Below are 26,369 nucleotides of genomic sequence, written 5' to 3'. Positions count from 1 at the left end.
TTTTTATATTCGGGAGGTCAAAATGAACTTAATAATTGTGCAACCATGTTCCCAAAGCATTTGGCCAGATTCCAACACAACTTGGGCAAATTTGGTACCTTATACGGCCAATAATGGTATTGGCACGACCAAGTTACAAGCAGTACGTGGGCTCAAGTTTGGAGAAATCCTGCTCCACATAGTGCGGAAAATGCATGAGGTGGTAGTAAGCATGCCTATGACCATTTGGGTCCGCTATGCAATAATGCATTCTAGGCATACCCGCACAACTACAACTTGATACGGGGAATCTACTAGGGCAGAGGGAGGAGGGGTGTACACCTCCACCCAACACGAAGGACGTGGATGAGGGCTGGGTAGGCTCGTGCACGTGACACCGTGACAATGGGGGCACAACCTATTGATCAACGGCCCATAACCAAAGACATGAAGGCATAGTGAAAACTCTTGTGATTATTTTCAGCATTTACATATTTCCCAGAGTAGCTTTAAATTCTGTTTTGGCCAGAGACTAGTGAGTGACACCTTTGCCCAGAGAAGGGCAACCCCATATAAACTGTGACACTGAGTATCAAAATACACCAAATCCCTATGGGTTTGACCCTATACTTGCCATTAACTGATCTTTGATTGCAGGGCATAGGAAATTACAAATATCATTTGCCCGAAGTCTTGACGACGGGCTTCGGCAGAGTTGCAGGGCTGAAGTATTTTGCATTTGTTATGTTACGAAGTGAAAACTTTTCTTCTTAAATGAGTTACAGGGCTGGAAAATCTTGTGTGTTTAAGCGCTTTGGGAGAACAACCCAGCGCTAGCTCTAACAATAATCCACTGGTTGAACACGAAGAAGACATAGTTCAACCAAACTAGGGGGAGTAGCTGATGTGGACTAAAATATGCACCAACACTGTACTTAACAGGGGTTGGAATATTTCTCTCAATTATTATTATTATTATTATTATTATTATTATTATTATTATTATTATTATTATTATTATTATTATTATTATTATTATTTCAAATATTTGGTACATGGCTGACATTATCAATTAGGAATCATCTTAGTAGTTTAACTTCGCCCTCGCTTTGGCAACCCAGCTTTGTCTTAACCCTGACATTTCAGCTGCGTCGAACTTTAGCGCTGACAATTCATTCCAAGACAAAGACTCATGTAATAAGGACTTGGGCCCAACTACTTGAGTTTAGGGGCTTTAGAGTCAAATGGGCCCAAATGCTTTAGGTCTACTTTGATGCTTATAAAAAGGAATTTTATTATTAGTTTAGTGTATCTTCTCTATTCACTACTCACCATGTAAAATGCAAACTCTCCAAGTATAGTGAAAAACCCGAAAAATCCACCATTTGATGTAGATCTTCATGATAGAAATCTTTGTGTCTTTTACCGTTTCATTTAGGGTGTTAATTCTTGCTTCACCAAGTTCTTAACCACAAATTGTTCTTTCAACTTTCAATCCTCTTCCAATTTCTCTGAATAACTTAACTCAGTCATTCTCTCTCAATTTCTCCAATAATAATCAGCTTTTTTTTCTCTTCCATCATATTTTGGCAACAACACAATGATAATCCAACAAGAAAAGGAGAACAATTGAGTAACTTCAGCACAACAATTAATCTATGATTAAGATTTAGCATGATTTTCTCTAATCTCTTTTAAAATCCAAACGAGCCCTTTTATCTATCGGCCCTGCTATTTCGGCAGAAATCGCCAATGAATGGTATGGAAATTACGGTTCAATAATCATAGAATTCGAAGCGAAAAAAAAATAATTTTTTTAGCATAGATCGAACAAGCCTTAAATAAATACCTTTATTAGAAATTCTTATCTTTTTATAGGACAGAGATCGAAATTTGAATCAAAGAGAGCTCCATTTGAGAAGAAAAATTAGCAGCTCCAACATGAAGAGAATTTTGTTGAAGAAGAAGGAGAATATGTGGCAGCGATGTTGAGAAAGAATAAGCGGCGTGTAGTGGTGTAGGGTTTTTCTTTCTTCTAATTTTCTCACATTGTTATATTATTTAGTTATTTATTTTTGTTAGCTTTATTAAGTTTGTGAGAATTTTGTTCATGGGCCATATGTAACTTTAAAAATTGAAATAGTTAATTTACAATTTTATTTGTATTTTTATAGCTCAATAATTTTATCACACACACACACACACACACACATATATATATATATATATATATATATATAGATGAGTTCAAATGAAAATTCATTTTAAACTAGAAACTAGAGAAAGAAAATTTGGATGGAAAAAATGTGTGGAGAAATAATTTGGAAGTAAAAAGACTCCTACTATTTTATATAGATTTTTTATTTTTGAATTCAGAAAATATCCTTATAGCATTCGAATTCAGGACAATATAATAAAACAATGAATTCATTGTAGGTCTTCATGATTTAAAGATTGTCTTTTCTTTTTTCTATTTTAATTCTTTTCAAAAAATTGTTAACTTCGATTCATGAAAAAATATTAAATATGAATGTTAGATTAAAGATTACGAGAAGATCTTTAATTTGATCTAAAAATTATAAAAAATAAATTTGAAATGGATAAGTCATGATCGTTTAAAATGTCAAAAATAATTTTTGTTCGCTCTCATTTATCTCTAATATGGAATGTCATACCTCTTTTACATTTTTTTTTCATTTGTTGGTGAAAAAAAATAAGTAGATGCCATTTTTTATCTTTTAAAAAAGTTTACATAATTGTTTAATTATAATTATTTTAAATTTAAATATTTAAAAGTATAGTAATTTTTAATGCAATTGAGGAGAAAGAAGTTTGTATAAATATTTAATATGAATTTCTAAATAAAAAAAATTAGTCATATATCTGAAAATTAAATTTTAAATATTACTCCCTCCGTCCACAAAGAGTTTGTGGTGGAGTAGAAGGCACGGATTTTAATAAAAAAGTTGGAAGATTTGATGTTATTGTTAAAGGGTAGTATTGGGCCCACCAAAATGTAAAAGTAAATGGTGAGTGTTGGGTCCCGGAAGGTCTAGAATAGGTGTATGGGGGGAGGGGGAATACACCTATAGGCTATTTTTATCGAATAACAACAACAAACACAACCTTTTTGAATAAAGAAATAGTTAAGGAAAACTTTGATTCCAAAGGTTGAACGCTGATACTGAATCTCTCTTCAGTAAAGAGATATCAGTTAAGTTCAAGACTTTAACTCATATGTGATTTATGCCCAATTGTTCTAATTTTGGGGGTTTACATGCGCATATTTTAAGATAAATCTTCTGGAAATTGGTGCGTTTTATGGTGTATTTTATGCTTTGCAGGAGATTTAGGTTTTTGAGATGAAGAGTGCAAATTTTGGAGAATTTGGGCTAAGAATTGTGTTTATGTGTATATTCTGGCACGTCAGAGAAGTCAGGCCAGAGAAGTCAAGCAGAGTGTGGAAGCGCCAGAGGAATCACTATGTCAGAGAAATCAAGATAGTCAGAGCAGAAACCATTCCGCTGGCAAGAGTCCCGAATTCGACCAGAGAAGAGATTATTTCCGGGGCGCGCGTCACAGCTGGAAAGTTGCCTTCTTTGCACGATTCTATTGCCTTTAGAGTTCTACTTTGCATGGCAACTTTCATGGTGATCCAGAAGGTTTTGAAGTCTATAAGTAGGGCCATACTTTTCATTGTAAAATATTAATCCCTTGCCCTAGTTTTAGACGCCATCTTTGCAATCTGTTGGCATCCGAAGCTTAGAAATTTACTTGTTTTCATAGTTTTTCATAGTTTCCAAATTCATTGCTTTAAGTTAGATTTCAATTCAGTTTTTAGTTTATTCTTGGATTGTGATTGCGTGACACAATTACACGTTCAAGACATTTACGGTATTTCGTATTTAAATTCAAGTTATTTTCATTTAATCATGTTTACGGTTTTAGTTCATGTTTATGCTTTCTTTTTAATTATGTAATTTAAATTATGCACTTTAGTTTCACGCCTAGATTAGAAGTCTTTAAATTTACAATTATTTAATTCCTTAAGTTAAGTTTAATTCGAGTTGTTTAAATTATTGCCTAGGTTAAGTTTAAGTTCAATTTACGTTTAAGTTTAAGTTACGTTTTTAAATCAATCTCTTTACTCCTTTCTTTTTATTGTTTTTCCTACGATACTACTAAAAGCCCTTAAAGACTTTCCTTGTGAGATCGACTTGGGTTAGCTTATCACTGCTAGGATGTCCTTGTTCTATTGCAAGTCAATCTAGAGGTGTTTAGGTTGAGTCAAATTTTGGCGCCGTTGCCGGGGATAGTTTTAGGCGTTTTAGTTGTGTCGTTTTTACTTGCTTTATTTAATTTTTTTTTACGTTTCTTCCACTCGGTGCGTTTAATCCGTTTGTTCAGTGTTGTGCATGCAGGGACGCCGTAGTCTTGAAGGCAAATTGGTGTCTCCTTTGCATAGTACGAGCGAAGGGATTTTCAGGAAGAATAGCTGCAAGGGAGTGATCGGGAACGACAGAGCAGACGGTTCAAACTCCAGCTCTGACGGAGAAACACGTGACAGAACTGAAGATTCCTTCTTTGACTCTGAACCTGAAGTTCCAGAGCAGACTGTAGAAGAGGAAGAAGCCAGCTCTGCCAAATCTTACTCTGATTCTGAACTACCCGAGCAGAGCGCAGGAGAGGAGGAACTAGATTCGCCAGCCAGCTCTGACTCTGAGCCTTCAGAGCAGCCAACGAGAGAGGACGCCAGCTCTGCCGATACAGAGCACACGACAGCCACGGCAAAACACACTAAGGAGGAAGAGGCCAGCTCCGCCAATTTTTGCACTAAGCAGAATTTAAACAAGGAAAAGAAGGAGATGGCCCAGAACACGGAATATATGGGAGATTTCACCAGGCCGGTAATCGGAGATACCAACATGTCGGCAATCGTGCTCCCCACTGCTGTGAGAAACTACAATCTCAAACCCAACGACTCGAATTTGCTGCCGGTGTTCCACGGGATGCCAAGCGAGGATGCTCTGCAATTCATTCGAGACTTTTGCACACAAGTGCAAACGATTCCTCTGCTTAGCCTCACGGAGGACCAACTCAAGCTCAAGTGTTTCCCCTATGCACTTAAAGACCGGGCCAGGACGTGGATGCTCTCTCTGCCGCCCAACTCTATCACTACGTGGGGAGATGCTTGTGAAAAATTCATGCTGAAATACTACCTAAGCCACAAAACACAGGAGCTGAGAACAAAAATAATGGAGTTCACCCAAGGAGCGGATGAGCCTTTGCATGAAGCTTGGGAGAGATATGAAGAACTCATCCGTCAATGCCCTCAACATCAATTCACTAATGTTATGTTGATGCAGTTCTTCTACGATGGGTTAGTGCAAACTGCCCAATTTATGGTGGACAACACGGCAGGAGGAAACATAGCTCGGAAGACTGCGGCAGATCTGAAAGAGATTTTCAAGACCTTAGCCGAAAGCTCCCAACAGAAGTCAGTCCGTGGACGGAGAGTGGAGGCTAGTGCCGTGACAAATCAGTTCGAGATGCAGCAACAATTGGCTTCGATCATGCGAGAAGTTCAACAGCTCAAGATGGAAAAGATGGAAAATTCTCCAGTTCAGAGCTCAGCGCAGCCGATGACAACTCAGCCGAATCCGGCTCTGCCAATGTCAACTCCGCAGAACCCAGCCATGCAGTATGTTGAGCCGTGTGGTATCTGTGGAGATTTCAGCCATGGAGCTAATGAGTGCCATAGAATGGGAGAGTTTACTCCGGAAGGACAAGCTGAGGTCTATGCAGCACAAGGATTCCAAACCTACAATCAAGTGCAGAACAGACCATATGGCTAGAATATGAATCAAGGTCCACAGAATATAGTTGAAGGATGGAGAGGCCAGCCGAATGTTGGATGGGGAAATCAAAATTTTGGGGGGAATCAATTCCGTCGACCACCCCAAATGGGCTATCAACAACAACAACAGTATTTCCCACCACAGCAGGGGTCTTCTCAACCATACAGACCACAATACCAACAGCAGCAATCCATTCCGCAACAGAGTGCGCAGCCGATTCCACCACAAAAATCCACACTCGAAGAAACGCTGCAAGCCTTTATGGAGATCAGCAAACAAAGTATGGAGTCCCAAGCATCTACAATCAAAAGGCTTGAAACAACGGTTGGACAACTTTTCGGTGCCTTGAATCAAATCCAACAACAACAGCGCCCGGGAAGTTTCATGGACAACCTGCTCCGCCGCATCAAGCTCTAGCTCTAACTGTTCTCCGCAGTGGCAAGATTTTGGATAACAAAGTGGATGTTCCAATACAAACCAGAGCAGAGGAACCGTCCCGCCAGAGTAGAGCCGATTCCTCTGGCTTTACCAGAGCAGAGGAACCGTCCCGCCAGAGTAAAGCCGATTCCTCTGGCTTTACCAGAACAGAGCTGCCAAACTCTGCTCAATCCAGACCAGAGCTGCCGAGCTCAGCTCTGCCCAGCTCGACTGATGGAGAAAAGGCAGACCAACAAAAGGAAGGAGAGAAGGAGAAGGAGGTCAAGCTCCACAAAGCTTCTGCACCTTATCGACCACCGATTCCTTTCCCGGGCAGATTGAGCAACGAGAAGCAGGACCAACAGTTCGCTGACTTCTATAACATGCTTGCCAAGGTGAACGTGAATCTTCCTCTCCTTGATGTGATCAGAAAAGTCCCGGCATATGTGAAGTTTTTCAAGGAATTGGTCTCCAACAAGCGGAAGTTCGGAGACAATGAGAAGATTTTAGTCTCAGAAGTAGCAACCTCAATCATGCAGCAATCCCTACCACCAAAGCAGCGCGATCCAGGTAGCTTTGTAATTAATATTGCTTTGGGAAATGGTAAGGAAGCCACGGGTATGTTAGATCTGGGAGCGGGAATTAATTTGATGCCTTACTCTATTTTTCAACAATTAGAGTTAGGTAATCTGAAATCCACTCGCATGTGTCTACAACTTGCTGATAGGTCCGTTAGGTACCCCCGTGGGATAGTAGAAGATATTCTGGTTAGAGTCGGGGATTTGATTGTGCCCGTTGATTTCGTAGTACTTGAGATTGGGGATGTACATGAGAATGGTAGAGATCACACTCTGCTATTAGGAAGACCCTTTATGGCGACCACTAACACTTTGATTGATGTCAAAAATGGAACTATTAAAATGACAGTGTTAGGGGAATTAGTGTCTTTCTCGGTGCATGAAAATCGGGCTATGCCTTCTGCCAACTTTATGAATGAATGCTCATATATAGATGCTATTAATGGCTTGGTTGAGAAGGTATTTTTACAGGAGCAGGAATGCGTGGAAGTTTACGCTGGATCAGCAGACATGGAGGAATTGGCTAGGGAAGTTGAAGAGTTCAGCGCTGCCCAGCTAGCTCTGCCCTTCAGCAATGCCCAACCAGCTCTGCCGAGCTCAGCGCTGGAACTGAAGGAACTTCCCGCCAATCTCAAGTATGTTTTTCTGGAAGAAGGCGAGGAGAAGCCAGTCATCATCTCGTCTACTCTGACTCTAGAGCAAGAAGCGGCGCTGCTCGAGGTGTTGAAGAGAAACAAAGCAGCACTGGGATGGAGCCTAGGTGACATACGTGGCATTAGCCCAGCCACATGCATGCACAGGATCAACCTCGAGGAAGGAGCTGCACCCAAGCGAGATGCCCAGCGACGCTTGAACCCTATACTGATGGAGGTTGTGCGCAAGGAAATCCTTAAGCTTCTTGCCGAAGGGATTATCTACTCTGTCGCCGATAGTGAGTGGGTGAGCCCAGTGCATGTCGTGCCAAAGAAAGGAGGAATGACGGTTGTGCGCAATGACAAGATGGAGTTGGTGCCGACACATCCTACCACGGGATGGCGGATGTGTGTCGACTACAGGAAACTCAATGCCGTCACCAAAAAGGATCATTTTCCCCTCCCTTTTGTTGATCAAATTTTAGATCGTTTAGCAGGACATGAATTTTATTATTTTCTAGATGGTTTGTCAGGATACTACCAAATCGCAATCGCACCGGAAGATCAAGTCAAAACTGCCTTCACCACGCCTTTTGGGACATTTGCATGGAAGAGGATGCCGTTCGGATTGTGCAATGCACCCGGGACGTTTCAACGATGCATGATGTCCATATTCTCTAATATGATTGGTAAATTCGTGGAGGTTTTTATGGATGATTTTTCGGTTTTTGGGCAGTCCTTTCATGATTGTTTGACTAAGATTGATGTAGTGTTGCAAAGGTGTATTGAAAGTGGCCTAACCTTGAGTTGGGAAAAGAGTCATTTCATGGTTACTAGCGGGATTGTCTTGGGTCATGTGGTGTCTAAGCATGGACTAGAGGTCAACAGAGCCAAGGTGGAGGTAATCCAAAAGTTGCCGCCCCCTATTGATGTCAAAGGGATTAGGAGTTTCTTAGGTCATGCCGGTTTTTACCGGCGTTTCATTAAAGATTTCTCTAAAATTAGCCAACCTCTATGCAAACTGCTAGCTCAGGATGTTCCTTTTAATTTCGATGACTCTTGCATGCATGCCTTTGAAACATTGAAACTTAAGTTGAGCTCTGCCCCGGTTGTGATTGCGCCTGATTGGTCATTGCCCTTTGAGATTATGTGTGATGCGTCTAACTCTGCTGTAGGAGCGGTGCTAGGTCAGCGTGTGGATAAGATGTTACGTGTGATTTACTATGCTAGTTTAACTCTAAATAGTGCACAAGTAAATTACACCACTACTGAAAAAGAGATGCTTGCTGTGGTCTTTTCCTTAGATAAATTTCGAGCATACATCATTGGGTCTAAGGTCATTGTCCATAGTGACCATGCTGCACTGCGATATTTGATGACCAAACCTCAAGCTAAAGCTCGTCTAATTCGTTGGGTCTTACTGTTACAAGAGTTTGATGTAGAGATCAGGGATAGGAAAGGGAGTGAGAATCACGTAGTTGACCACCTTTCCTGTTTGGATAATAATCTGATGGACTCGAGTCTTAATTGCATACCTGAATCTTTTCCTTTTGAGCATGCATATGCATTCACCCTTGACGAGTGCAGAGCTGCCGAGCTCTGCTCTGCCGACTCCAGAGCAACCAGCTCTCCTCTGGCCAGTTCCACCGAGATCACCTCTGCCAACCTTGCCGAACTCAGCGCTGCGCAGTGCAGCCCTGCGAGCGCCGAGCCCTGGTATGCAGATATTGTAAATTACTTAGCTTGTGGTATTCTACGGCCGGAGCTGATGTCGCAGGAGAGAAAGAGATTTTTAGCTCAGTGCAGGCATTATTATTGGGAGATTCCTCACCTCTTCAAGATTGGAAAGGATGATGTCATTCGACGGTGTGTGCCAACAGAGGAGCAACAACAAGTGCTGAAAATGTGCCATGAAGATCATTGTGGTGGACACTTTGGGGGGCAGAAAACAGCACATAAAATTCTTCAATCAGGTTTGTTTTGGCCTGCCATTTTCAAAGATGCACACACTTTCACTCTTGCATGTGATCGGTGCCAGAGAGTAGGGAATATCGGCCGCAGGAATGAGATGCCTCTCCAAAGCATTTTATTGTCGAAATTTTTGATGTATGGGGCATTGATTTCATGGGGCCATTTCCTACTTCGCATGGGTTTCAATATATTTTACTTGCTGTAGATTACGTGTCCAAATGGGTTGAGGCTATCCCCACGCGGACATGTGATGCTAATGTGGTGCTTAAGTTTGTGCAAGAGAACATTCTTTCTAGATTCGGATTTCCTAGAGCTATTATTAGCGATGGAGGCAAGCACTTCTGCAACAAGTTGTTTGCAAAGCTCATGAAGAAGAATGGGATCACGCACAAGGTTGCAACACCATACCACCCGCAGACCTCTGGACAAGCCGAGACGAGCAATCGGCAGATCAAGGGAATTTTGGAGAAAACGGTTCAGCCCTCGCGCAAGGATTGGTCCGTAAAGTTGAATGATGCTCTCTGGGCGTACAGAACTGCCTTCAAGGGCGTACTTGGGATGAATCCGTACCGTCTCGTCTATGGAAAGTCCTGCCATCTGCCGGTGGAAATTGAGCACAAGGCTTATTGGGCGATCAAGGCTGCCAGCTATGACTTGGACTCTGCGGTGAAGCAGCGCACGCTGCAAATGGAGGAGTTAGATGAGCTACACAACGAGGAGTACGAGAATGCGAGGATCTTCAAGGACAAAGTGAAGCGACTCCATGACCGCCGTATCTGCCACAAGAAGCTTTGCCCTGGAATGAAGGTGCTTTTGTTCAATTCTCGACTAAAGTTATTCCCTGGTAAGCTGAAATCTAGGTGGAGCGGTCCATTTTTACTCAAGGAGGTGTTCGAGCATGGTGCCGTTGAACTATTCAATGAAAACACGAATGAGAGCTTCAGAGTGAACGGCCACCGAATGAAGCCGTACTACGAGCACCAGAGCTCGACTATGGAGGTGGAGTCTCACGCTCTGCACCAACCCAGCTGAAGTTTAGCTCTGAAGTCGGGCTGGAGACTCTAACTCTAGCGCTTGGTGGGAGGCAACCCACCGTTGGTTTGTTTTTCGTTTTTGTTTTTCTTTGTTTTCTGTTGTTTATTTCATGTTTTTCCTAGGCTTCGGTTGCGTTGCGGATACTTTGATGCTTGGTGAGCATGACTTGTTTTCAGCCCGCTGCACTTCGCCAGCGCTGCACTTTTCCCCGCTGCACTTTGCCAGCGCCGCCCTTTTTCGCGCTGCTCTGCCAGCGCTGACCTGATTCAGCGTGACCACTCTTCACTCTGCCACAGACAGCGAATTCCCCTCTTCACCACCTCGCACGATGCTTCAGTTTCTCAATGCCGATAATCAGGGACGTATTCTCCACTCTTTTTATTTCTTTTGTGCCCTGAGGACATGGCATGCTTTAAGTGTGGGGGGGTGTTTTATTGCGCTTATGCTTTCAATTGGGCAAGATTAGTCTTTCTATGCTTAGTTTTTAGTCTCGAATCTTGCGAGTTTTTATGAATTTGTGGAAGAGTAGATGGTTTTCGATGCGAATTTCGGGTTTGTGAATGAATGGCGGTTATTCTTGTTTTACTGTTGATATGTGTTTCTTGATTATGCAAAGAATTTGAGTTTTGTTGCAACACGATTGTAAGTTAGTAAAACGTGATTTGTCCGGTAGATGCTAGAAGGAGTGTTGTCATTGTGATTGCCTACGATCGTATCTTATCTGTGAAAATGTTGGACGAATTGCCAACTTCAAAATTGCCAGCTCTGAAACATCTGGCCTGTTCTGAAAAATATGATAGCTCTGAATCTCTGCTCCTCTAGTCTAACTATGAGCATGGGAAACCACGTGAAAAGACTTTGGATTACATCCAAATGGTTTTTATTTCATGAATTATGGCTCAACTGTCAAAAATCTTAAGCACACAAAGTGTGAAAAATGGTGATATTGATCACATTAGGGAATTCACTTCTAGGGGAGAATTGGGTCTGATCGAATTGCTTACATTACTGTTTTGTTGCTTCTTAAACTTTGAGTTATTTGCATGATCGAGAGATGTGTATTGATTGTAAAATTTTGAGTTGACTTTGAGAATGTTGGATGGAAATTAGCATTGTTGAAATCAATCTCTTCCTAGGATTCATATGGATTTTGCTTGAGGACAAGCAAAAGGCTAAGTGTGGGGGGGTTGATTTATGCCCAATTGTTCTAATTTTGGGGGTTTACATGCGCATATTTTAAGATAAATCTTCTGGAAATTGGTGCGTTTTATGGTGTATTTTATGCTTTGCATGAGATTTAGGTTTTTGAGATGAAGAGTGCAAATTTTGGAGAATTTGGGCTAAGAATTGTGTTTATGTGTATATTCTGGCACGTCAGAGAAGTCAGGCCAGAGAAGTCAAGCAGAGTGTGGAAGCGCCAGAGGAATCACTATGTCAGAGAAATCAAGATAGTCAGAGCAGAAACCATTCCGCTGGCGAGAGTCCCGAATTCGACCAGAGAATAGATTATTTCTGGGGCGCGCGTCACAGCTGGAAAGTTGCCTTCTTTGCACGATTCTATTGCCTTTAGAGTTCTACTTTGCATGGCAACTTTCATGGTGATCCAGAAGGTTTTGAAGTCTATAAATAGGGCCATACTTTTCATTGTAAAATATTAATCCCTTGCCCTAGTTTTAGACGCCATCTTTGCAATCTGTTGGCATCCGAAGCTTAGAAATTTACTTGTTTTCATAGTTTTTCATCGTTTCCAAATTCATTGCTTTAAGTTAGATTTCAATTCAGTTTTTAGTTTATTCTTGGATTGTGATTGCGTGACACAATTACACGTTCAAGACATTTACGGTATTTCGTATTTAAATTCAAGTTATTTTCATTTAATCATGTTTACGGTTTTAGTTCATGTTTATGCTTTCTTTTTAATTATGCAATTTAAATTATGCACTTTAGTTTCACGCCTAGATTAGAAGTCTTTAAATTTACAAGTATTTAATTCCTTAAGTTAAGTTTAATTCGAGTTGTTTAAATTATTGCCTAGGTTAAGTTCAAGTTCAATTTACGTTTAAGTTTAAGTTACGTTTTTAAATCAATCTCTTTACTGCTTTCTTTTTATTGTTTTTCCTACGATACTATTAAAAGCCCTTAAAGACTTTTCTTGTGAGATCGACTTGGGTTAGCTTATCACTGCTAGGATGTCCTTGTTCTATTGCAAGTCAATCTAGAGGTGTTTAGGTTGAGTCAATATGCGTTAGGCTTCAGTCTAGTTTGTAAAACAGAGAAGTGTTAAGAATCCTCCTGACTATCAAAAATAAATCAGTCAAACAAATAACATTTGGCAGCGGAAAACTTTTCTTTTGAAATAGCTTTTGTGATTTACACGTTGTCAGATTTATGTTTCACTTTGTAGTTAATCAGTTTCAGTTAAAGACGCTTGAGCACAGATAAGAAAGTATAACTGAAAGCGATAAACGACAAGGGGATTTTACGTGGTTTGGAATCCAATTCCTATATCCACGGTCAGTAGATCACACTGACAAACACTCTGGGCATATGCTTACGGGTGCACAGCAAACCTTGAACTGAAACCACACGTTTCAGCACCAACATACTGGGTTGGATTTCTCAAAAACACTTAGCGCGCACTGGGAACTAAGATTTCTCTGGAGTCAGAACACTGGTCTGAACTCCACACAACTTCAAACACTTTTTCCGCTCAGTTGAAAGGAGGTTCGAAAACTACCAACTAGATCACAGAGAACAAGCTCTCTGTAATCAGTAACTTAGGCTTTAGATAAACAATATTTGCCTAAGGTTCTAAGAGAATGTATGTAATCAACAATGGACTTATTTCAGCTTTGTGATTCTCTTCTTTGATTCAAACTTTGGAAGGCTTTGATTGGCTGAGTTGCAATTTCGGCAGCGTTTCAGCTTGTGTATTTGAATCGGTGAAGATTGAAGTGATCCTCGAGCTCTATTTATAGGAGAGGTCTTGAATAGATCCGTTGGCGGAGATGGTCTTCAAGAATTCATCCGTTGGAGAGTAATTCGAATTTTGCTGAGGCTTCAATCTTCGAGGTTCCTTGTTTGGTGAGAAACGGCTACTCAGGTACAGGAGGTAAGGCGCCTCTGAAAAGGTAATCACCAAAAAGGAATGCTTAGCAGAGAAAGGACGATCCTCTGTATCTTTGCATGTAATGCAACTGTACTTTGATTGCGTGGCTTCCTTTTAATGTTGGAGGTTCAGTCCGAGGAAGAATGTCAACTGATACTTGACTTTAGTATCAGTCCGCTGATTCCACGTAGCCAACATTAGATGAATCAGTCATAACTGATTCTTCAGTTGAGAAACTCGTTCTAGTCAAATATCAGTATTTGACTTCTGCATTTAATTGTGAACACCAGTCGAGTTCTTCAGTCTTCAGTCTTTAGTCATTCATCCTTCATTCCTCCGATCTTCAGTCTTCAGTCTTCAGAACACTAGCTAAACTAGAAAAGGAACTTTAACACTTGAGTTCACAAAGTTCTAGTCTATTACAAAGAAAACTTAAGGATTTTGGTATCATCAAAACTAGGGTTATAATATTTCATTAAGTTCGCAACAGTGAGTATTTTGTAAAGTATAAAGAAGATTTTTAAAAAAAGAAAACACACAATCTTTGTGTACGGACGAAAATAGTAATAAACATACAATCTTTGTGGACGGAGGGAGTATATTTTTCTTTTTATATTATTCATAATTTTCTTATGTTTTAATTAGTTTTGGGCTATTTAAATATAAACTTTTAATAATAATAAAATTTAGAGTTTGAAGAGTCGAAAATTGTTATATTGATGGTTTAAGTGTTATTTTCTCCAAATGAGATTGTCTTAAATTATTTGTTTTACTATCTTTAAATTTAATTATTGTTACACATATTTAATTATTATTATTATACTCATTAAGTTGATCATATTGTTATTATATTATATTATATTTTAAATCAAGGGGTAATTGCTTGTAAATTCATAACGTTTACTCGGAATTGGTTTTTGCTTCCATTTTCGAAGGTCTTGCGTGTAATTACCTAACCAAAAAAATTATTTCTGTCACTGATTTAAGGCAAGACATTGTTGATAGGTTGCAATATGATATTCCAAGGGACAGGCTCTACAAGGCTAGATCCATTGCACTGAATTTGTTGGGGGGAAGTGTAGAATACCATTACGGTCTGATTAGGAGGTACTGTGCTGAGCTCAGGAGAGGTGATCCTCAGGGTAGATTTGAGCTGTTCTTGGGAAATGACCATGTCTTTAAGGGGTTGTATGTAGGTTTCAGCTCACTGGTGAAGGGCTTCAAGGCTAGTTGTAGGCCTATAATTGGACTAGATGGGTGCCATCTAAAAACATTTCTTGGAGGAGTTTTACTTTGTGCTATTGCCAAGGATGGTAATGAGCAGATGTTCCCTATTGCGTGGGCTGCTTGTGAAGTGGAAAATGAGGAGTATTGGGCCTGGTTTATTAAGAACTTGCTACATGATTTGGAGATTGGAGATGGATCAAATTATGCCTTTATTTCTGACCAACAGAAAGTAAGTAAATGACTTATCATTCTTAGTTTCATTACTGTTGTTATACATCTTAGTGTGTTAATACTTGTACTTGTGCAGGGGCTTGAGAAGGTTGTCAAAGATTTGGCTCCTAATGCTGAGCACAGGAATTGCTTTAGACACATCTATATGAATTGGAAAAAACACCACAAAGGAACCACTTTGAAGAACATATTTCTCAAAGCCTGCCGAAGCACCTATGTTGAGAAACACAACAGCCATCTCCTAGAAATGAAGAAGGAAAATCTTCATGCCTATGAAGATTTTGTGTCAAGAGATTTAAACAGGTTCTGCAAGTGTTTTATCTCCACCACTGTGAAATCAGATATGATTGACAACAACATTTCGGAGACCTTCAATGGCTACATTCTGAATGCAAGAGGGAAGCATGTCATCCACATGCTTGAGGAGATTAGAAGCAATCTGATGGTCAGGCAATTCAAGAAAAAAGAAGAGATGTTGAAGGTAACATATTTGATATGCCCTAACATAAGGAAGAAGATGGAGAAGGCCAGGCAGAAGATTGGAGAAGGTGTGGAAATGCAGGCCACAACAAAAGAAATTGCCAAAATCTTACTCTAGAAATTCCACCTCCTCCCAAGGTAACAAGTTGTTGCTTTCAACATTTATAATTCATATATGAATTACTCATAGACATTTCTTGTAAAATTGTAGAACAAAGTTGGAATGCCTTCTAAAACAAGGGCAGAGGACATGCCAAGCTCTTCATCTACCAGGGGAGGGACAAGGGGAAGGTTCAGCAGAGGCAGTGGCAGAGGGGGTGGAAGATCAGGGAGAGGCAATGCAAGGGGTGGAAGAAGTGATGTATTTTTCAGAGAGAAGAACACGGCAAGGTCTGGGATTGGTCTTTACATAAGTGAGGCAACAAGAAATTAGTACATCAGTACATCATCAAGTTCAAGGGATATGAGGGTTGTGCAAACTAGGAGCAGAACTGCACAAGCACCAAATGATCAACAACAATGAATGACATCTAAGACTTCTTTTTGTAACTCCTTTTGTAATGAAGAAACATGTACTTGAACTTCTTGGCCACTTTGAAGTCTGCTACATTGAACATATCATATGTTATTAGTGTGTTTATGATGTTAATCAAAAGTACGGATGGCTGTTTTGGGTATTTGGTTTCTTGGTTTACAGTTAACATATGTTATATTGTTGATTCATGTTTGATGGTGAATTTGTAAGAAAAGTAGCATTTCATTCGAAAATAATTGATTCATTATAACTGCATATCTTACATGAAACCTCACAGAAAGTGATTCATTGCCAAAACACCAACAATTAAGACTAACAACAATTTGGTAATCCTAAGTTTCCACTTCAGATTACTAATTTCAAGCTCTTGCTCCTTCATCACAATCTTCATTTCTTCTACATCTGCACATTTCACTTCATACAGTGTCATCAAATCTTCATATTTTTCAGCTTGCATCTCTCCCATAAACTTGCATAATTTCAGCTCCTCGGACACTTTGTCTCGTTGAAGAATTAGCTTGTTCATGCACATCTTATAGTACGAACTAAGCTCTGGATCCTTCCATCTCCAAAATCCACATTTTTCAGCCTAGAAAAAATAGAACAAAAAAGTTAAAACACTTGTAAAACCAAAACAAAACCTACAAACTCGCAAAGAACATACCTTTGTTCGACTACAACAATAGAATCGCCTCTCAGGATTCTTTTCAGTATGGGAGGTGTTAATTGTAGCTGCAATTTCATGAACACAAACAACCTCCTGAGAAACTCCGCGATTGAAGCTCGAATTTGAGGAAGAGGAAGCAGACGACATTGCTACGAATCAATATCCCTATTTTTTAGGTCGAAAACTCCTTTACAAGCATGCGGACTATTCTTCTACACCGATTCGCTCATGAATCTCTCCAATTCCATCGATTTCATGAAGAACCCTGGAAGGGTTTGGGGAAATTCGAAAAATGAGGGCTTAATTCAAAATCTGAGTGTTAATGGATGGAGAAACGGCGTCGTTTCTTTTAATTAGAAACGACGTCGTTTCTTTTTTTCAGTCCGGCTTCCAACTGTGCAAAATCTGGCGCCACGCTGTCATTTCCCGGTGACACGTCATTTAAAATTTGGGGAAAACCGACGACGGGTGCTCAATCAGACAAAAAAAAGGTTAGGTAATTACACGCAAGACCTTCGAAAATGGGAGCAAAAACCAATTCCGAGTAAACGTTATGAATTTACAGGCAATTACCCCTTAAATCAAACGTTATGAAAAATGTGGATTTTGGAGATGGAAGGATCCAGAGCTTAGTTCGTACTATAAGATGTGCATGAACAAGCTAATTCTTCAACGAGACAAAGTGTCCGAGGAGCTGAAATTATGCAAGTTTATGGGAGAGATGCAAGCTGAAAAATATGAAGATTTGATGACACTGTATGAAGTGAAATGTGCAGATGTAGAAGAAATGAAGATTGTGATGAAGGAGCAAGAGCTTGAAATTAGTAATCTGAAGTGGAAACTTAGGATTACCAAATTGTTGTTAGTCTTAATTGTTGGTGTTTTGGCAATGAATCACTTTCTGTGAGGTTTCATGTAAGATATGCAGTTATAATGAATCAATTATTTTCGAATGAAATGCTACTTTTCTTACAAATTCACCATCAAACATGAATCAACAATATAACATATGTTAACTGTAAACCAAGAAACCAAATACCCAAAACAGCCATCCGTACTTTTGATTAACATCATAAACACACTAATAACATATGATATGTTCAATGTAGCAGACTTCAAAGTGGCCAAGAAGTTCAAGTACATGTTTCTTCATTACAAAAGGAGTTACAAAAAGAAGTCTTAGATGTCATTCATTGTTGTTGATCATTTGGTGCTTGTGCAGTTCTGCTCCTAGTTTGCACAACCCTCACATCCCTTGAACTTGATGATGTACTGATGTACTGATTTCTTGTTGCCTCACTTATGTAAAGACCAATCCCAGACCTTGCCGTGTTCCTCTCTCTGAAAAATACATCACTTCTTCCACCCCTTGCACTGCCTCTCCCTGATCTTCCACCCCCTCTGCCACTGCCTCTGCTGAACCTTCCCCTTGTCCCTCCCCTGGTAGATTAAGAGCTTGGCATGTCCTCTGCCCTTGTTTTAGAAGGCTTTCCAACTTTGTTCTACAATTTTACAAGAAATGTCTATGAGTAATTCATATATGAATTATAAATGTTGAAAGCAACAACTTGTTACCTTGGGAGGAGGTGGAATTTCTAGAGTAAGATTTTGGCAATTTCTTTTGTTGTGGCCTGCATTTCCACACCTTCTACAGGTCATGACCATCCCTCCTCTAGACAGTTGATGCGGATTTCTGTCTTCCCTTTCAGTAGCTGACCTCAACCTCTTCTTTTTGGGCCTACCAGGCATCCTTCTTGCCTCTGGAGGTTTCACCTTGAAGCCTTCAACCACTGGCCACATGCTTTCACCTCTGCATGGCTCTAAGCCAACTTCATATGCTTTCAAATATGTGGCCACATGGTAGTATTCATGTACAACTTCGATTGGATCCCTCCCCATGTAATGCAGTGCACTCATGGCATGAATGCATGGTATACCCGTTAGGTCCCACTCTCTACATGTGCAAGTGGTCTTGTTTACATCAACAACAAACCTAACAAATAACATTTCAATAGTTAATAATTGCTGAATTCATAAGAATCCTTGAAATGTCAGATTGAGTACCTCTCTTGGTAGTGTGAGACTTCAAATTTGTTGTCAAGTGAAGGCTTCACAATACAATCTCCAATCTTCTGCCTGGCCTTCTCCATCTTCTTCCTTATGTTAGGGCATATCAAATCTGTTACCTTCAACATCGCTTCCTTTTTCTTGAATTGCCTGACCATCAGATTGCTTCTAATCTCCTCAAGCATGTGGATGACATGCTTCCATCTTGCATTCAGAATGTAGCCATTGAAGGTCTCCGAAATGTTGTTGTCAATCATATCTGATTTCACAGTGGTGGAGATAAAACACTTGCAGAACCTGTTTAAATCTCTTGACACAAAATCTTCATAGGCATGAAGATTTTCCTTCTTCATTTCTAGGAGATGGCTGTTGTGTTTCTCAACATAGGTGCTTCGGCAGGCTTTGAGAAATATGTTCTTCAAAGTGGTTCCTTTGTGGTGTTTTTTCCAATTCATATAGATGTGTCTAGAGCAATTCATGTGCTCTGCATTAGGAGCCAAATCTTTGACAGCCTTCTCAAGCCCCTGCACAAGTACAAGTATTAACACACTAAGATGTATAACAACAATAATGAAACTAAGAATGATAAGTTATTTACTTACTTTCTGGCTGGTCAGAAATAAAGGCATAATTTGATCCATCTCCAATCTCCAAATCATGTAGCAAGTTCTTAATAAACCAGGCCCAATACTCCTCATTTTCCACTTCACAAGCAGCCCACGCAATAGGGAACATCTGCTCATTACCATCCTTGGCAATAGCACAAAGTAAAACTCCTCCAAGAAATGTTTTTAGATGGCACCCATCTAGTCCAATTATAGGCCTACAACTAGCCTTGAAGCCCTTCACCAGTGAGCTGAAACCTACATACAACCCCTTAAAGACATGGTCATTTCCCAAGAACAGCTCAAATCTACCCTGAGGATCACCTCTCCTGAGCTCAGCACAGTACCTCCTAATCAGACCGTAATGGTATTCTACACTTCCCCTCAACAAATTCAGTGCAATGGATCTAGCCTTGTAGAGCCTGTCCCTTGGAATATCATATTGCAACCTATCAACAATATCTTGCCTTAAATCAGTGACAGAAAAATCAGGTCTAGTCCTAAACACATTTAGGTATTTAATGGCAATCCATTTACTTGTCAGTAGCTTATTACTCATATGCCTAGGACAAGAATGGTCCCCATGATAAGTCTTGATCCTGAAAGACTTATCTCTCTTCACTTCACTACCATACACCTTCTAGTTACATGGTGGCATACATTTAGCAAAACATTTAGTTTTGCTAACTTTCCTAAACTGGACAAATTTACCATGCTCAATGTTCCAAGTAGTCAGAGCTTGCCTACACTGGAAACCATCTTGGAATCTCATTCCAAGAACAATCTCCATCTGGCTGTGATCACAATTAGGATCATATACAATCCTATTGGTGTTTATCCTGGAGTTTTCAACCTCATCTTCTGGATCAGTTTCATCACTGTTAGGATCATTATCACTAGCTTCATATTCACTGTCAGGCTCATTATCTATCACTGGCGCATTTAACTGCTGCATCAACCTCTTCATTTCCTCTGCATTTGTTTCCCTATTCATTCTCCTAGCATTCAAGTATTCAGGATCATCATTGTCTAGGTCTTGATCACTTAGCCCATCCTCACTATCTTCATCCTCCACTCTACCCTCTTCAAGCCCCTGTCTCTCATCTTCTGCCCTATGTCTCTCATTTTCTGCCCTTTGCCTACCCTCTTCATCCTCCACTCTACCCTCTTCAAGCCCCTGTCTCTCTTCTTCTGCCCTATGTCTCTCATTTTCTGCCCTTTGCCTACCCTCTTCATCCTCCACTCTCTCCTTCTCAATATACTCTTGCTCAACAGAATTCAATATGTCATCTAAGCTATCAACATCACTAACCATCCCTTCATCTTCATTGTGGACTGGATTTTCTAATTGTGTTAATTCCCCATCCCCAACCTGGCTTGGCTCAATTCCAGGCTCTATCATCACTGACTGTATTAAACTACCCTCAACAAAGTCATTGTTTACTTGCTCATTTCTTTCTCTTGGATCAGTAAACACTGCATTGTGTGTTACATCAATGTTCCCTATGTTATTTTGCAATCTACCAGAGCCACTATCAATGCCCCCTTCCACATACACACTAACCACAGATATCCCCTCATTCAAAAGATTCAACATTTGCTTAACTTCACTATCCCCTACAATCTTAACAAAAGTATTTGCTCTAGGATACCTAAAAAACAGGTTAGTCCATGACCCATATCCTACATACTTTACAGCACGACAAAGTTTGGCATAATCAAAGGTACTAGGTACCAAGTCGAAAAGCCCCAAGTAAAAACCCTTAGCATAAACCGGAAACCCCCCATAATCCTCAATGTGACCTCCATGATGTATAAATAATGCAAATGTATCACTGCAAATAAAATAGACATTCGAAATTCATGAACACTTGTTCCAGTTCAACTACAAAGAAAGCGCAAACAAAATAGACTTACGGGTTCACTACTTCATCGTCACCCATGCTTGAAGCTATCGCCGGCCGAAGCTATGGAGAAATCAATAGCTCGCACGCGTCTGATGGTGTTCTTCGAAGAACCCTAGACGGGAATATTGAGAAGAAATTTGGGGAAATTCGAAAAATGAGGGCTTAATTCGAAATCTGAGTGTTAATGGATGGAGAAACGGCGTCGTTTCTTTTAATTAGAAACGACGTCGTTTCTTTTTTTCAGTCCGGCTTCCAACTGTGCAAAATCTGGCGCCACGCTGTCATTTCCCGGTGACACGTCATTTAAAATTTGGGGAAAACCGACGACGGGTGCTTAATCAGACAAAAAAAAAGGTTAGGTAATTACACGCAAGACCTTCGAAAATGGGAGCAAAAATCAATTCCGAGTAAATGTTGGCAATTACCCCTTATAAAAATGGGGGGTTTTGCAATAAAAAATCACGAACAATTTCGAATTTGCAATTTTAACGCGACTTTTGAAGTGTGGCAAATTAAATCATAACCTTTTAAATTTTTGTAATTTCGTCCCGCCAATTTTTTCCGATCACCAGAATGATGAGTTGGAGCTTATGTGGATATTTTTGCCATGTATTAAATTGTTGAGTAAAATTAAATGGTATAAACGGTAGATAATGCTGTTTTTTGAATTGTATAAACAGTAGAAAATGGTGTTTTTTTATATTGATTGTGTAAACAGTAGAAAATCATAACCTTTTCAATTTTGATTGTATAAACAGTAGAAAATGATGTTTTTTTTAATAACGGGACATGGTACTAATTTTGCAAGTCCAACTATCGATTTTGAAACTGATGTTTGTTCTCTGATTTCGAGTATGATGGAATTTTGAGATGAATTACACATATGTTTGCTTCGAGTGCTGGTCATAAGTGACGTATTGCCATTTCCTGTTTCTTTGGTTGGATTTGATACATCATATGTTGTTTCTTTAGCTAAATTTGATACATTTACATAAGTTGAAATTTACTTGGTATTTCTAAATCATATTTAAAGGTCAATTTGTAGATTTTTCATTTACTCCTTTCAATATTCTAAAAATGCATAGCATAAAGATTCTAATAATAAATCAGGAACTATCGATTTATGTAGATGGTGTCAAGCAAGATTAGATACATAAGAAAAGTTATGTTGTCCATATTCCATTGCCCAAAATTCCACTAATCCAGATTTAATTTTTTGCAGTCTCTTCGTTTTTGTTAGGATTCTTTCTGTTACTAGCTAGTACTACTACTACATAACCTTTTCATATATATTTTCTAGAATCTAATGCTGCTCAAAATTTTTGAATAAGAAGAAAAATCGGATACATTGGGCTTACCTGAGCATGAGGCTAAAAACATTAAATAGGTGAAAGCTAGAGAGAGTCAGAGAATGAAATTAAGGGGGGTGTATTCGTTGTGGATTTTAATAGATTTCTATGGATTTTAAAAGTCTGGGTGTATTCGTTCCAGACTTTTAAAAGTCTGCAGAAATCTGGGTGTATTCGTTTAAGACTTTTAAAAGTCCATATAAATCTGGGTGTATTCGTTTTAGACTTTTTAAAATCCATACAAATCTAGGTGTATTCGTTATTCCATTGACTTAAAATCTGGAATGACTTTCATGGATTTCATCCAAAAAATACACACGACGAAATCCGGCCAAGAACCACGAGAATTGAAATCCATAAAATTTTAAGCGAGCGCTGAGTTCCAGCGCCCGCGGCTTGAGAGAGTCCAGCATATGCTGGATTCCAGCATATGCTGGATTCGAGCGAGTCTGAATTCTCTGCCTCTCTCTCTCTACGCGCTCCGTGTCTATCGCCACGCCGTTGCCGCCGCCGCCGCCGCAGGCCCACAGTCCCCCAGCGCAGTGTGAGCGCCGCACCATCTCTCCTCTCCCCGACTCCTCCGGGACCGCCCCGGCGCACCCCTCACCTCTCAGCTGCTGTGCCGTTTTGGTGCCCAATGCATTGCTCAACACTGGGTTTCCATGATGCCTTTTTGGTTTCCAGCGCTCGCTGGATTCCCAGCGGTCGCTGGGTTTCCAGCGGTGCTGGGACTCAGCGGGCGTTGGCATCATGGATTTCAATTCCAGAATTATCCCCTAAATTCTTCGAAAATCAGTGAAAATCGGGGTGAAATTCAACCACGAATTCTTTGAAAGTCGTCTGGAATCTATGTGAATTCCATGGAATTTAAATTCCATGGACTTTTTAAAGTCTGTGGAAATCCACAACGAATACACCCGCCTAAGGATGCACCGTGCACTTACTTGTTTTGCATTTTTAATTATGTCAGTATTTATAAAACACATTTTAATCTTACTCAACAATTTAATACGTGGCAAAAATAATCCACATAAGCTCCAACTCATCACTCCGACGATCGGAAAAAATTGGGAAGACGGAATTGCAAAAATTAAAAGAATTATGATTTAATTCGCCACACGTCAAAAGTCGCGTTAAAATTGTAAATTTGAAATTGTTTGTGATTTTTTTTGCAAAAAATCCTATAAAAATTTTAATAAATTAAAATCAATCTATATGATAATTATAAACAAAATAAAAATATAAATATAGTACAAGTAGCTATCAACACAGAGCTTACACATAGCTACATGTAAAAGACAAATTGTGCACTTAAAAAATTCAATAAATTTAACACTATCAACACAGAGCTTACAAACTCTTTTGATAATATTTTCGTCTTAAAACATTACAAACTATGGACCTTACATTGCTAGCTTCAAATACTTAGGCACGAGAATGCTAAAAGATAAATTTATCAAAAATGAGGTTAGAACATCAATTATCAAATGCAAATTTCTATGGTCATCAGGAAACAAATAAATGTTCATTAGTTATACGACTTTAATTAATACTCCCTCCGTTTTTTTATAAGTGTCCTATCTAATTGATTTTTTTATTTCTCAATAAATGTTCCATTTCAAAATTTGAGAGTATATTTATGACAATTTTTCTATTTTATCCTTATTTAATACTTGTATGAATGTAATAAGGGTTAATAGCCGGAAAATACACGAACTTTCACGAAATTTGCAAATTGCACATGAGCTTCAAAAATAGCCTCAGAATCCATGACCTTTTAATTTTGTTGCAATTTGCACACGCGTTGACCACCACCTTGATCGGTGTTGACGTAGCACCGGAATTTTCAGACATGGACTCACCGGCATTCAAAACGACGTTGTTTTGAGTGAGTATAAATTAAAAAAAAAAACAAAAAAACAAAAAGTGTAAAAATCCCAAGACCTCTTCCTGTCGTCTGCACCTTCTTCCTCCGATTTCCTCAAACGACGCTCCGACGACTAGCGCGGCAAGGAAATCGGCGGCTCAAACGACGTTCTGATGGACTGGAGGCTGTGCAAATCTGTAAATTCGCAAGGCCGCTGCAAATTTGTGGGTCGGAGAAGGTCGCCGGGGGTTTGGTATTGGGGGTGGAGAGACTCGCGAGGGCCGCGATTTGAGGCTCACCGGGACGCCGACCACCTCCATCCACCGGGTTCCGCCACCACCCCTCAGGCCAGCCACTGCCTTCCACCACCACGCCACGAACTTCTCAGTTTACCATAGATCTACCAAGTTTGTAAAACCCCCAAATCCCCAAATACCCCACCGAGCCCTAGATCTTCACCAGCAACTCCATGTCGCCGCAACCAACCTCTACATCTCCCCGTGCAATCCGGAGATTTTTTTGATTGAATTTAAGAATTCGCCTTCGATTTCTCTGCAGGTGTTGAAGATGATGCCGGAGTCGAGATCGATGTATTTCTGCTCGGAGACGATGAATTCCATGAATTCTGGCGAGAAGCAATCTTCAAGAGAGGGAATCGCTAGCTTCTGCAACTCTTCATTGATTGGAAATGGAGTTTCTAAGCCCTCGCTGAAATACAAAAAGATGGAGAAAACTGAGATGTTGTGGCAAGTGTAGGACTCGGCGTCAGGTATGGAGGCTGCGTCTTGGACGACGGACGACATCAGCGAGTCATGGATTACAACCACGCGGTCCGCGGTGGACGAGAGGGAGCGAAGGAGGAGGCGGCGTCCTTCGCCGGGAAAGAAGGAAGAGGGCCGCCGGGGAAGAAGGAGGAGGCGACGACGTTGATTAAAATCAGACTTTGTTTAAAATGGAACACAAACATCGAAATGACGTCGTTTTGAACACGTGGCTTGCCACCGTGTAAAAAATACCACGCGTAATGCCACGTAATCGCCGGTCAAACATAAGAGTGGTCGGAACTTCCGCCATGTGCAAATTGCAACAAAATTAAAAGGTCATGTATTCTGAGGCAATTTTTGAAGCTCATGTGCAATTTGCAAATTTCCATGTAATAATTAGTTGTATATATGCATTTATTATGACATTCCTAATGTTACAAATGTAAAATATCTTATTTTATTGGTATGTGTATTCTAACGGTTGGGGACACTTAATAAAAAACGGAGGGAGTACTTCAGATTACACATAGATTGGTGACGACAAGATTAATGACTCTGTTCATCAAACGTCATCTTCTTGTGAATTGTTAACTCTTAAATTACCTATCAATTTCGAAGCAAGTACAATCGAATATTTAAATCAACCCCCACTATAGTCAATGTATATAAAATAAAATAAAAATAAAAAAATTGGGCTGGCTTTTTGGCTCAAAAATTCCGGGCATTATAACCTCAAAGTCCGATTAGTTCGACGGGCTGATTGGACGGGCTTTTTAGGTCCGAGTTTTTTCGGACCTCTATTTTATAGAGGGGTGATTCTATTCATAGCCCCCAGTTTACTCCCTACAGCCCCCCTTTAAAATATTAATAATAATTAATTAGAAAATTACTCTTTTACCCTATATTGTATAGCCCCCAAATTTTAAATTAATAATTTAATTTAAATAAACCTGAAAGAATAAATACGTCTAGCCCCCAACTCAACAATTTGAGAACACGTGAAATTCTGAATAATTTCTCTAATTTTTTCTTATAGTTTAAAACTCTTTTAGAGTTCTATGATGTAAAGATTGGATGAAAATTCTAGAATC

General features: G+C 39.8%; 1 protein-coding gene and 1 non-coding gene across 2 annotated transcripts; both read right to left on the bottom strand.

Annotated features, from left to right (window-relative positions):
• Positions 1–5,216: 5,216 nt before the first annotated feature.
• Positions 5,217–5,323, bottom strand: LOC131019230 (small nucleolar RNA R71). Its single transcript, XR_009100150.1, has one exon. It is a non-coding gene; the product is annotated as a small nucleolar RNA R71 (small nucleolar RNA).
• An 11,000-nt stretch (positions 5,324–16,323) lies between these two features.
• Positions 16,324–16,985, bottom strand: LOC131018535 (uncharacterized). The gene is made up of 2 exons (XM_057947252.1): positions 16,717–16,985; positions 16,324–16,641 (listed from the first exon to the last, which is right to left on the bottom strand). The coding sequence occupies exons 1-2, from the start codon at positions 16,864–16,866 to the stop codon at positions 16,324–16,326; spliced, it is 468 nt and encodes a 155-aa protein (XP_057803235.1). The 5' UTR covers positions 16,867–16,985.
• Positions 16,986–26,369: the final 9,384 nt, after the last annotated feature.

The sequence above is a fragment of the Salvia miltiorrhiza genome, chromosome 3 (genome assembly GCF_028751815.1).
Source record: "Salvia miltiorrhiza cultivar Shanhuang (shh) chromosome 3, IMPLAD_Smil_shh, whole genome shotgun sequence".
Lineage (NCBI taxonomy): Eukaryota > Viridiplantae > Streptophyta > Magnoliopsida > Lamiales > Lamiaceae > Salvia > Salvia miltiorrhiza.
Note: the sequence above shows the minus strand (reverse complement) of the source record. Positions and strands in the feature narration are given on the sequence as shown.

What these genes read in the sequence shown, in the direction of transcription:
- LOC131018535 (XM_057947252.1), bottom strand. Translation starts at nt 16,866, where the DNA reads ATGTCGTCTGCTTCCTCTTCCTCAAATTCGAGCTTCAATCGCGGAGTT. An exon ending in ATTGTTGTAGTCGAACAAAG is followed by an intron (nt 16,642 to 16,716) that starts GTATGTTCTTTG and finishes TATTTTTTCTAG; the next exon opens with GCTGAAAAATGTGGATTTTG.